Source organism: Condylostylus longicornis, unplaced genomic scaffold (genome assembly GCF_029603195.1).
Source record: "Condylostylus longicornis isolate FDR11 unplaced genomic scaffold, ASM2960319v2 ptg000239l, whole genome shotgun sequence".
NCBI lineage: Eukaryota > Metazoa > Arthropoda > Insecta > Diptera > Dolichopodidae > Condylostylus > Condylostylus longicornis.
Window position 1 is genome coordinate 316531 of NW_026578206.1, and position 11857 is coordinate 328387.

General features: G+C 31.4%; 2 protein-coding genes across 2 annotated transcripts; both read left to right on the forward strand.

Moving 5' to 3' along the window:
- Positions 1 to 1855: 1855 nt before the first annotated feature.
- On the forward strand, positions 1856 to 2988 carry LOC129616540 (uncharacterized). The gene is made up of 2 exons (XM_055532195.1): positions 1856 to 1990; positions 2338 to 2988. Exon 2 carries the CDS (start codon positions 2341 to 2343, stop codon positions 2917 to 2919), a length of 579 nt encoding a protein of 192 aa, XP_055388170.1. The 5' UTR covers positions 1856 to 1990; positions 2338 to 2340; the 3' UTR covers positions 2920 to 2988.
- A 1712-nt stretch (positions 2989 to 4700) lies between these two features.
- Positions 4701 to 7359, forward strand: LOC129616538 (uncharacterized protein K02A2.6-like). The gene is made up of 5 exons (XM_055532193.1): positions 4701 to 4866; positions 5000 to 5755; positions 5930 to 6064; positions 7216 to 7227; positions 7295 to 7359. Exons 1-5 carry the CDS (start codon positions 4701 to 4703, stop codon positions 7357 to 7359), a joined length of 1134 nt encoding a protein of 377 aa, XP_055388168.1.
- Positions 7360 to 11857: the final 4498 nt, after the last annotated feature.

Here is an 11857-nt window from a genome sequence, read left to right on the forward strand (position 1 = left end):
GGGTCGGTCCTGCCCATAATCCCATACTACCTGCGCATCCCTGATTGACAGTCGTTTGATGTGCCCTCTGTATACCCAGGGCTCCTGTATCATGGCTATGGCCGGATGTTCCTTGGTGAACATCCTTGCCAGAACAGCCGAAGCTGCTCTGGCGGGGTGGCCATTCACCTGGGCGACCCTGGCGGTCTCGTCCCTCATTTGTTGAGTGGACTGGCAGGGGAAGAAGGGGACGAAAACGGTTATTACATAAGGCTTAGGGATGTCATCTCCCTTCCTTGCCGTCAATTTCAAAGGGTATACTAAATTTGCCTTACCGTTTGTAACGCTAAGAAATAACGGTGTTAGATATAGACTCAAGTGTATGTTTTTGATCAGCGTCAAATTCTGAGTTGATTTAGCTTTGTCTGTCCGTCCGTCCGTCCGTCCCAACGATAACTCAAAAACTAATTGAGCAAAGTTCACCAAATTTTCACAAATGATTCATTGTAGTAAGATTGAACATGATCGGGGTACCGGTTCGGGTAGCTGCCATACAACTTCAAAATTTATTTGGCTATATCTCAGAAACTATTAAAGCTATGGTATTAAAATTTCACACAAACGAATATATTTGTAGGGCCAATGTGTCTCATAAAAGTCGTTGAAATTATTTGGCTCCTTCTGGTACCTGCCATACAACTTCAAAAGTTATTTGGCTATATCTCAGAAACTATAAAAGCTATAGTATTGAAATTTCACACAAACGAATATATTAGTAGGGCCAATGTGTCTGATAAAAGTCGTTGAAATTACTTGGCTCCTTCTGGTACCTGCCATACAACTTCAAAAGTTATTTGGTTATATCTCAGAAACTATAAAAGCTGTGATATTGAGATTTCACACAAGTGAATATATTAGTAGGGCCGATGTGCTTGATAAAATTCGTTAAAATTTCTTGGTTCTTTCTGGTAGCTGCCGTACAACTTCAATAGTGGTTTGGCACAACCAGTATTTTGAAAAACACATAGTACTGAAATTTTGCATAAATTAATATAGTAATACGGCAACTTAAAGTCATAGTCTGCCCCATAGTCAGTTGTGGCATCTTTATTCACACAAAGGATAACAAATTCGTACGGGTATCACAGAGTTGACAAGGTCAACTCTATTTTTTTTCTCGTTTTATAATATATTCTTATAATAAAAAAGATTTTCCTTAAAAAGTTAATGCTTTATCTTTTTTTAAATAATGTGTTATTTTGTGCTTGCAATACTAATACATATTATTTTAAAGCTATAAAAAAATTACCTCATTTTATTATTTATTACCTGACATTCCTGGTACTTGTATTTGTTTTTTTTGCAAGAAATATAGAAAACTGTTGAAAAAACCGTAAAAAGGATTCTAATAAAAAACTTGTTTTTTATTAGAATCCTTTTTACGTTGTTGGTCCGCTCCATCTACCCAGAACTGGCACACGCTTGATCAGCTATTCAGCTGTCTCCTCATCTGCACAATCGACGAGTCCCATCCCGGGCTTGAAGTGTATTCCTTCAAGTTGGATGATGTTATCCCAGCCCTTGGCTACCTCATCGATGTTATGATGATTTCCATTTATCATACACGCTTCTGTACTACAGATCATAAACATTATAATTACCTATGTACTTATATATATATACATAGCATAAACAGGTACCTCTATATAGATTATAAGAACAGTAGATAATAAGACTTTGTATGATAAACATCTAATTAGTAATTAATAATAAGAAATGAAATAAAATATAAAAAGCATTTTTAATAATTCAACATGGTGTCAGAAGTAAAGCGAAGTATAATAATGTCGAAACAAAAAAAAAAATTTTTTTTAAATTAAAGTCGAATTTTGGAATTATCGTCTAATTAAAAAAAAAAAAAATTAAAATTTATAATTTTAAAATTACTAAAATTGTTAAAAGCTTTTTAGACACGCTTAGAAAAATTTTAAAACTAAAGCACGTGTTTTATATTAAATCAAAAAAAATATAACTTAGCAGAAGACAAATATTGAATAAAAATTTAATAGTTAATATACATCAAAATACTTACTAATTTTGCATTAAAAAAAATTTTAAAATTAACAAAAAAAATATATAAATATATTAAATAATGAAAAAATCAGAATCCGAAAGTGAAATAAGGTCTGTCCTGTCTCCATCATATACTTCTTCGCCACAGTTCATGATGCCACCTCTAAATTTCGAGTCGACAAATTTACCAATGGCATGGAAAGATTGGTACACCCAATTTAAAATTTATTGTCGAGCAACTGGGGTAGAAAGTTATTCTAATGAAAGGTCGCAATTTTACTGCACTGTATGGGTCACGGTGCTCTTAAAATATTTAGTTCTTTTAATGAAGATGTAGACAAAATTAAATATGAAGATCTAATTAAAAAATTTGAAAAATATTTTCTTCCAAAAATAAATCTAGCTATTGAAAGGCATAAATTCTTCACATGTGCGCAAAAACCAACGGAATCTATTGAGGATTTTATTACGGGATTAAAAAATTTAAGTCTTAACTGTGAATTTGGCACCTTACGTGAAAGTTTAGTTCGAGATATATTTGTATGTGGCCTTAGTCAACAAAATATTCAAATAAAGGAAAAATTATTAAGCGAAGGAAATATTAGTTTAGACAAAGCCGTCGAAATTGCTAAAAGCACCGTACTAACTAGAGTTCACTCAAGGCAAATCCAAAGCAATTCATCAGACTCTCTTTTTGTGGGTGCAGTACAAAATATGAAATTTAAAAATTCTACTCAAACCAATAAGTCATACAATAAAAAACCAGTCAACAATTTTTTTAGTCAGTCAACCAAACAAATTAAAGGTAAACAGAAAATATTTGTTCGAAGTGTGGTCAACTTCACCGATTTCGATGTCCAGCTATAGGTATGGTATGCCATAAATGCAAGAAAAAAAATCATCTTGCTTCAATGTGCAAATCAAGTCAAATAAGAACATTACAACCGCAGTCTTCTAATGAGATCCAGTCGTTATATTCAGGTGTTATACAATCAACTTCTAATGGTTCAAATAGTAATAGTACTTGTAATTGGTATGTAAAAATTTTTGTCAAAAATATTGAAATAAATTGCTTATTAGATTCAGGTGCGCAAGGAAACATTATTAGTCTTTCTAACTTTGAAAAATTAAATCTAAATCATAAAAAAATAAAACAAACAAATAAAAAAATTTTTACTTTTGGTAAACAATCTTTGCCAATAATAGGCACATATGAAATCAAATGTGTGTACAAAGAATACTTAATATTATTTTATATCATGAATATAGAATGTCAAACAATTTTAGGTTTAGCAACTTGTATTGAAATGAATTTAATTAAAAGGATAGTCACATAACCAATAGATATAAATAATTTAACAATTCCAAATGAAAAATTTAACTTTTTAAAAAATTATAAAGATTTATTTGAAGGTATAGGATGTTTACAAACAAAGTGTCACTTCAAAGTCAAACAGGATGCTCAGCCTGTTGTTGTCGCACCTAGAACTCCCTTTCAAATTGGTGGAACCATTAAAATATGAATTAAAAAGACTTGAAGACTTAAGCATAATCAAAAAGACAGATGAACTTACCGAATGGGTAAGCTCTATTGTTACAGTAAAAAAACGTTCAGGAGATATTCGAATCTGTTTAGACCCTCGTAATTTAAATAATGTGCTAGTGCGTTCTTTTTACCAATTTCCAAAAATTGACGATATTATTTCTAAATTAAATAATTCGCGAATTTTCACAAGTCTGGATGCAACATCGGGCTTTTGGGCAATTCCATTAGATGATTATTCGTCTAAACTGTGTACATTCATAACGCCTATGGGTAAATTTCATTTTTTGCGTCTACCATTCGGAGTTAAAGTAGCTCCTGAAATTTTTCATGCTACAATGATTAATCTTTTTGGGGATATACCTAATTTAATAATTTACATAGATGATTTTTTGATATATGGGTCAAATGAAAATGAACATAATGTGACATTAATAAAAGTGTTAAACAGAGCAAGGCAAGTAGGGCTAAAATTTAATAAATCAAAGTCAAAATTTGGTGTTCAAGAAATTACATATATGGGACATATTTTTAATGGCAAAGGAATGAGACCAGACCCCTCGAAAATAGAAGCTATTTGCAAAATGTGTATACCAAAAATTTTGGCAGATTTGCAACGATTTCTTGATATGGTAACATACTTGGGGTCGTTTATTGAAAATTTATCTTCTGTTACAAGTAATTTAAGATCTCTACTAAAATAGCAAACAGTTTGGAATTGGTCTAAGGCTCACGAAAAAGAATTTAAGAATTTAAAAAATATTTTAACAAATGCACCAACTCTTTCATATTATGATTCAAATCAACCAATTGTTCTTAGTACGGATGCATCTAAGGTTGCAGGCGGTGCAGTTTTACTACAAAATTGTAGACCAATTGCATATGCTTCTGCAAGTCTTACAGAAACCCAACAACGTTATGCCCAAATTCAAAAAGAACTTTTTGCTATTCTATTTGGGTGTGTCAAATTTCACCAATTTGTTTATGGTCACTCGGTTAAAGTTGAGACCGATCATAAACCTTTGGTACCTATTTTTTCAAAACCTTTTTATAAGGTTCCGGCAATTTTATTAATCATAAGCAGCTAATTTTAACATAACGAATTATGTTAAAATTAGCTGCTTTTGATTTAGAAGTAACATATAAGTCCGGAAAAAAAATGTTCATAGCCTATATACTTTCACGTGCAGCATTATCAACTTTTGTTGATGAACAAATTGAAGAAGAAATCAATTTGTGTTGCAATTTATTAATTGCATCATTGTCGGTCAGTGAGTCAAAATTTTGCCAAATTCGAGAAGCTACAAAAAATGATTCCGTCTTATCAAAAATAAAAACATATATTTTTCGGAGATAAAATCAGGAATTTGCCATATGAAATTCGCCCATATTTTAAATTTAAAGATGAATTAACAATAGTTGATAATTTAATATATAAATGCAACAGTCTTGTGATTCCTACAAGTCTGAGAAAGGATATTTTGTCACGTGTTCATGAAGGTCATTTAGGCATTGCAAGGTGCAAAAATTTAGCTAGGAATAGTGTTTTTTGGCCGAGCATGAACAATGATATTCAAAACGTTGTGTCTAATTGTGAAATTTGTATACGATACAGAAAGTCAAATCAAAGGCAACCAATAATACCACATGAAATAGAAGCTATTCCGTGGTATAAGGTTGGAATTGATATTTTCGATTATAATAAACAAAAGTACCTATTAGTTGTAGATTATTATTCTACATATATTGAAATTGCTTTACTAAATACGGGCTTTACAGCCAAAAGAATTATTCACCATCTTAAATCTATTTTCGCCAGACATGGCATTCCCAAAGTTATGATATCAGATAATGGCCCGCCTTTCAATTCAAAAGAATTCAAAGAATTTTCAATTTCTTGGGATATAGATCATAATACTTCGAGTCCTTACTATCCTCGATCTAACGGCCTAGCTGAAAGATCAATTGGAACAATTAAGACACTTTTACAAAAAAGTAATGACAGTAAAACTGATCCTTATATCGCATTATTACAACACCGCACTACCGCAAAAAATGGATGTCTTTCCCCAGCGGAACTTTTAATGTCAAGAAAACTACGAACAAAGTTGCCAACTCTTCGGGATGCCCTGAAGCCTAATACGATTGACGCTAAGATTTGTGAAAATTTGATAAACAACAAACAAAGAAAAATGAAATATTATTACGATCGTAATGTAAAATCGTTGAGTAATTTGAAGTCAGGACAAAACATTTTTTATAAAAAACATCCAATATCTGTTTGGTATCCTGGAAGAGTTATTGAACAATGTAAGGAACCTCGTTCATATATAGTTAAAGATAATGAGGGCAATACATATAGGAGAAATAGGGAACATCTGTTAGAAACACCTTGTAGTGGTATTCCAAAGAACTTTGATAATGATAAAAATAATGAAGAGGTATTTTCTTCTCCTGAAAGGGAAGAAGGTAAGTGCATTACGCAATATGGACGTACTATTAAAGAACCGATAAGATTTTAAACTTCAATATTGAAAACAATAAAAAAAATAAAGTTTAAAAAGTTTAAACACAATAATAAAATAACAGACTTTGAGGTGACATTTAAAATAAAAATACAAATACTAATGTTAATAGAAATAAAAATAAAAACAAAGTTATGCATATTTATGTAATTAAAAATGAATTAATACTTTGATTTTATATTTGTATAATTAAATACTTATACAGATATTGTAAAATACTTTTGTAAAATATTAAAAAAAAATAAATAAATCAATTATTTAAAAGGGGAACATGTTATGATGATTTCCATTTATCATACACGCTTCTGTACTACAGATCATAAACATTATAATTACCTATATATATACATAGCATAAACAGGTACCTCTATATAGATTATAAGAACAGTACATAATAAGACTTTGTATGATAAACATCTAATTAGTAATTAATAATAAGAAATGAAATAAAATATAAAAAGCATTTTTAATAATTCAACAATCGATTATCGCCTCCTCCAGCTGGGTGAGCTCCTGCTGGGTCAGCATTATGGAGGGATATTCCCTTGACAGAACTGCCACTTTCACAATTTTGGCGGTAGTGCCCAGTTTCATTTTCAAGGTTCTTTCAGCCGTCTTCCTTCTTTTGGCCTGCTCTTCTTGGGGTGTCAAGGACTCACGGAAGACTTGCCCTCCACATCGATAGCCTGCGAGGATGTGGAGCGACTTTCCTCCATGCCATCCCTCCCTTTTTCGTTGCAAGGGGTATCACGGAGGTTAGTCTCCATTTCCCTTGCAACCTTCTTCTTTTTTGTTCGTTGTATCGATTTTTCTATTTTTGTTTTTTGTGTGCCATTCATGTTTTTGTCCCACGAGTAGCTAGGGAAAGAATAGTCCGCTACGCCAGAGCCCCGCATGACGTAGTAAGGTCGAAGGAGGGATACTACGAATGTGAAATACTGAATATGATAAGCGAAATGAGAAGAGCTAGACGCAGACGGCAAAACTCACGAGATCCGGCAGATAAAACTTCACTCAATCGAATCACTCAGAATCAAAAAAGAAAAATAAGAGAGATCAACGATTCATTTGATAATTACATTAAAAATTTTTTAGCCGAACTAGAAAGTAATTATTTCTTATGGAGGGCTGCAAAAAATATTAAAAAGCAAATCTTACATATCCCCTCTATTAGAGGAATGGATGGAAAAATGCGCAACAGAAAATAAGGATAAAGCTGAAATATTTGCAGATCATTGAACAAATTTTTAGGCCTAATGACATATACTCAAACATAAATATTGCAATAGGAAATGTGAGAGCAGAAAACGTTATCGCTCTATTTGCACAAAGAGAAATATTGCAGGAAATAAAAAGTTTAAAGTCAAGGAAAGCACCAGGTTATGATTTAATTACCTCTGAGATACTGAAGCAATTACCAAAAAAGGGTATAGCAAAGCTAACTTTTTTAATAAATTCTGCATTAAGGTTATAATATGTGCCTAATGCTTGGAAGGTGGTAGAAATTATAACCATACCAAAACCTGATAACCCTTTAAATGAGACCAAATCTTATAGACCAATTTCTCTTCTACCAATTTTGCCGAAACTTTTTTAAAAATTTTTACCGAACGGAATGGGACCTATAATGAGGAAAGGTCATTAATTCCGAATCACAAATTTGGGTTTTGAGGAGGGCATTCAACTACTGATCAAATTCATAGAATTACAAATATTACTGAGGAAGCCCTAGAGGAAAGTTTGTGTAACAATTTTTGTAAACGTATCACAGGCTTTTGACAAGGTTTAACACGAAGAATTAATATATAAGTTAGAAAATATATTACCAAAGCAATATGTAGATATTCTTTCTTCTTATTTAACCAATAGATTATTTAGAGTCAAACAGGAAGTGGACTATTCCACACTTAGAGAAATAAGAGCAGGTGTACCTAAGGGCAGTATTTTGGGTTCAATACTATATCTAGTCCTTACGGGAGATGTGCCTTAAATAGAAAACACAATTGTGGCTACATATGCCTACGATACTGCAATTATGGCAGTAGCATCAAATATTGACGAGGCCACAAGAAAGTTGCAGCAAGCAAGCAAGAGTCTTGAGGCTTGGAGCAGGAAATGGAAAATAAAAGTAAATGAAACTAAGTCTGCACGAGTAAATTTTACAAATAAAGTTCCCGTAAACCTCCCACGTGTTAATTTAAATGGGTTAAATGTTGCGCAGGAAAATGCGGAAAGATATCAAGGAATGACACAGGATGTTAAGCTAAAATGGAAAGAGCATGTTAAGTAGAAAAAGGCAGAATTACAATTAAAATATAAAGAAATGTGTTGGCTCCTAGGTCGCAAGTCAAGGTTGCTGATACAGAATAACATCCTGCTCTATAACTAAATTATATACCGGTTTATTTGTATGGTATCCAGTTGTGGAGATGTGTCAAAGAAATACATGTCCAGCGAATACAAACGTTCCAGAATAGCTGGATGCCCCTTGGTATGTTCGAAATGGAGATTTGCTCAGAGATCTAAAGATTACATGTGTAGTTGACGAAATTAACGAAAGGGCGGTGAGACATAGAGCTTGTAGGGAGCAACATGTCAACGTGGAGGCCTCTCGGCACATTGTAATCCGGGATTCTCCCAGGAGGCTAAAGATGATTTGATGGTTGATCTAATGGAACTAGTATCAGAGTATAAGGAGGAGGTTTTTGTTACTGAGTTGTTTGAATTGCGAATTGTAACATTTAAAATCAATATTTAGATGCTTAAAGTTTCAAGTTTAAAGTATAAATTTTATATCGCATAGTTGAAATATAAAATTTAAAAAGTAAACTTTTGTCGGTTTAACGATATTTGAAACTGAAAAATACTTGTCTTATAATCAAATTTAAATTAAACGAAAACATTTTTCGTGTTGAATTTAAAGTTTTTACTTTTCTCTTTTGCAATTCTTCTTTTACACCGGCCTTTAAGTAGGGAAAGAGCACATTTTTAGCACTTTTTCAAAAAAAAATTTAAAATAGCTGCTTATTAGTTTCAGGCTGTCCGTTCGTCCGTCCATGGACATGTTAAAAAAGCTTCTACACAAATAAAGATAGAAAGCATAAATTTTATATATATACACAGATCTTTACTGAAAACTTATCTCCTCAGAACCTCTCAAAGTCATAAAAATGCCATTTTTTAAGTAATTATTATAGTAAAATCAGAATTATTTTTTAAATTTTGCAAACACAAAAAAGGGGCTGGCTTCTTCTAATACGGCATACCATACCTAAACTTTACAAAAACAAAATACCCGTTACAATTTACCGTTATCTGAATCCGCTCTTTACAAATTTTTGACATCGTTTTTCTTCTAGACCTCAGTTTTTAGAAGTCTGAAATTTTAGCAGCTTTTAGATATTTACAAATAGTTCATTTTTGCCATTTCATATTTCCAAAACGGTAAGCTTTTTCATAAAGTAAAAAATATAATTATTTTTCATAAATCATGCAATTAGCCTTTAAATTCGACCATTGCGATAACGCGTCTTTATTTTTTTTTTGTTTTTTTTTCAAAGATTGGATGCATTGTCCATAATCTTTGATGCAATCTTTGAAACATATGTTTATATGCATTCAACTAGTTTTAATAATGTAGTACAGAGATTATTTTTAAAAGTAGTTTCATTTGTTGAAGGGAAAAGTGCTATATTACAAATGAACATAATTCACATTCCGTAAGAAGTTATAAATATGCAAATGGTGAGAAATTAGTTGTCTAACCACAAAAATAATATTAAATAAAAGAATTTAAATAGCCATATCCGGCTTTCTATTGGACTGAGTTTAACAACAGAGTTAAAGCAGTTTTGTCGTTCCTACGTTATTGATTTCAAGAGGTAGGTAAGACATAAATAAATTATACACTGTGATGAAGAATGTGCAAATTTATTTCCTTTGATGTACACAAACTTGAAAATTGAAAAAAAACAAAACATATAATGAAAATCACCGGAATATTTTGGCCTTAACTGTCAACTCGATCGATTAAAAATGGCAAGGCATATAGAAGAAATTAAAAAAAATAGGGTTTTTAGAATTATTTTTCTTACATATACGTATATTTTCAGTTTGGCAATGTTAACAAGACTATAAACGCACTAACAAGAAAATATAAATTTATGTAATGATAATGAAATACTGAAAATAAAAACTTAAACGGCTGTTTTGAAGTATGTAGTTCTTGTAATATTGGTAAATTCGTTGTTAAAAAGAAAGATATAAAAAACCTATGTAAGATATAAATGTCGAAATGATAAAGGAAGTTTAAGTTGAAAGCGAAAAGATATCAACTAGCTCAGGACAAAAAATAAAAACTATTCTAATAAATTTTTAATAACCTAAAAGAAAAACTAATAAAGTTGGGTCAAACCAATAGTTTGTATTGTAGCACTTTTCCCTTCAACAAGTGAATATTCTGCTTTTAACTACATTCAAAAATATAAGTATTTTTCTTAATTCACACAATTCAACCTTAAAATCGAGCATTATGTTAACACCACTTTTTATTAATTTTTGCTTTATTTCAAAGACTGCATAAATCAATTATCCTAAATATATGCAATCCTAGAAATAGTTCCGTATATGATTGAAAATAATTTTAATAGTGTGATAGGTATACATAGACTGTATTTTAAAGCAGAATTTTCACTTGTTGAAGGGAAAAGTGCTACAATACAAACCATTGGTATGACCCCACTTTATTTAAGTTTAACTATAGTATGCCACGATAGGAGAAGCAAGCCACTGCCTTTCTGCATTTGCAAAATTTGAAAAATGCTTACGGTTTCATCGCATCTAATAGTTAAAAAAGGCCATTTTTAGGGTTTTGAGGGGGGGGTTATAACTTTTAGTAGGGGTGAGATGGGTAAAAATTTTGTTTAACGGAAATAAGTTTCTAGTAAAGATCTATGCACATATAAAATTTCAGCTTTCTATCTTCAAGGGGTGTAAAAGGTTTTTAAATATGTCCACGGACGAAAAATTTTCTGGAAAAGTGCTAAAAATAATTAATATCCGTAATTTTACTTCTAATTAAAATGCATTATGCAAAGTTTAGATTTAAAAAATTTCAATATATGAATTTCTGCTTTGAAAGGTTAGAAAAGAACATGAGCAACCTACTCTAACATTTCAAAAATAAGATAATCGTAAAACTATTTTAATTTTGATAAAAATCTGATGTGGTCAGCACATAACCGACTGCATTGTGTATTGTCTAGTTAATTGAAAGGGTTACAGAATATTATAAAAATGTCTGTTAAATACTTCTTTCCAATTTTTAGACATTAGTAAGCTTATAGTTAACATATCTAGCTCTTAGTACAGTTTCGTTTTGTGCTATCCGAATTCCCTGAATTCCCTGAACCACCATTTAGTTTTGGTATTGCTTAGAACTCAAATATCAAATTTCATGAAATTCCATCAATTCGTTCCGTAGATATGGTGAAAAATGTAAAATCGGCCCGCAAATCATTTTTCGAGCCCAGATCTTTCAAAAAATTTATATGTTCATTGTTTTAATTCGAGGAATTCATATATTACATTTGAATGAAATAGGTTGATTATTTCTCTTTATATACACAAAAATGTATATTTGGCCCGTAGTTAACGTCCAGTTGCTGATGCCTGATTTCTTCCAAAAGTTAGGAATTTTCGCGGACGGTCGAGCAAAGCTAATATATGAAATTTCAAG

What these genes read in the sequence shown, in the direction of transcription:
- LOC129616540 (XM_055532195.1), top strand. Translation starts at nt 2,341, where the DNA reads ATGGGTCACGGTGCTCTTAAAATATTTAGTTCTTTTAATGAAGATGTA.
- LOC129616538 (XM_055532193.1), top strand. Translation starts at nt 4,701, where the DNA reads ATGTTAAAATTAGCTGCTTTTGATTTAGAAGTAACATATAAGTCCGGA. An exon ending in AATTGCATCATTGTCGGTCA is followed by an intron (nt 4,867 to 4,999) that starts GTGAGTCAAAAT and finishes TTAAATTTAAAG; the next exon opens with ATGAATTAACAATAGTTGAT. An exon ending in TACGATTGACGCTAAGATTT is followed by an intron (nt 5,756 to 5,929) that starts GTGAAAATTTGA and finishes GTTCATATATAG; the next exon opens with TTAAAGATAATGAGGGCAAT.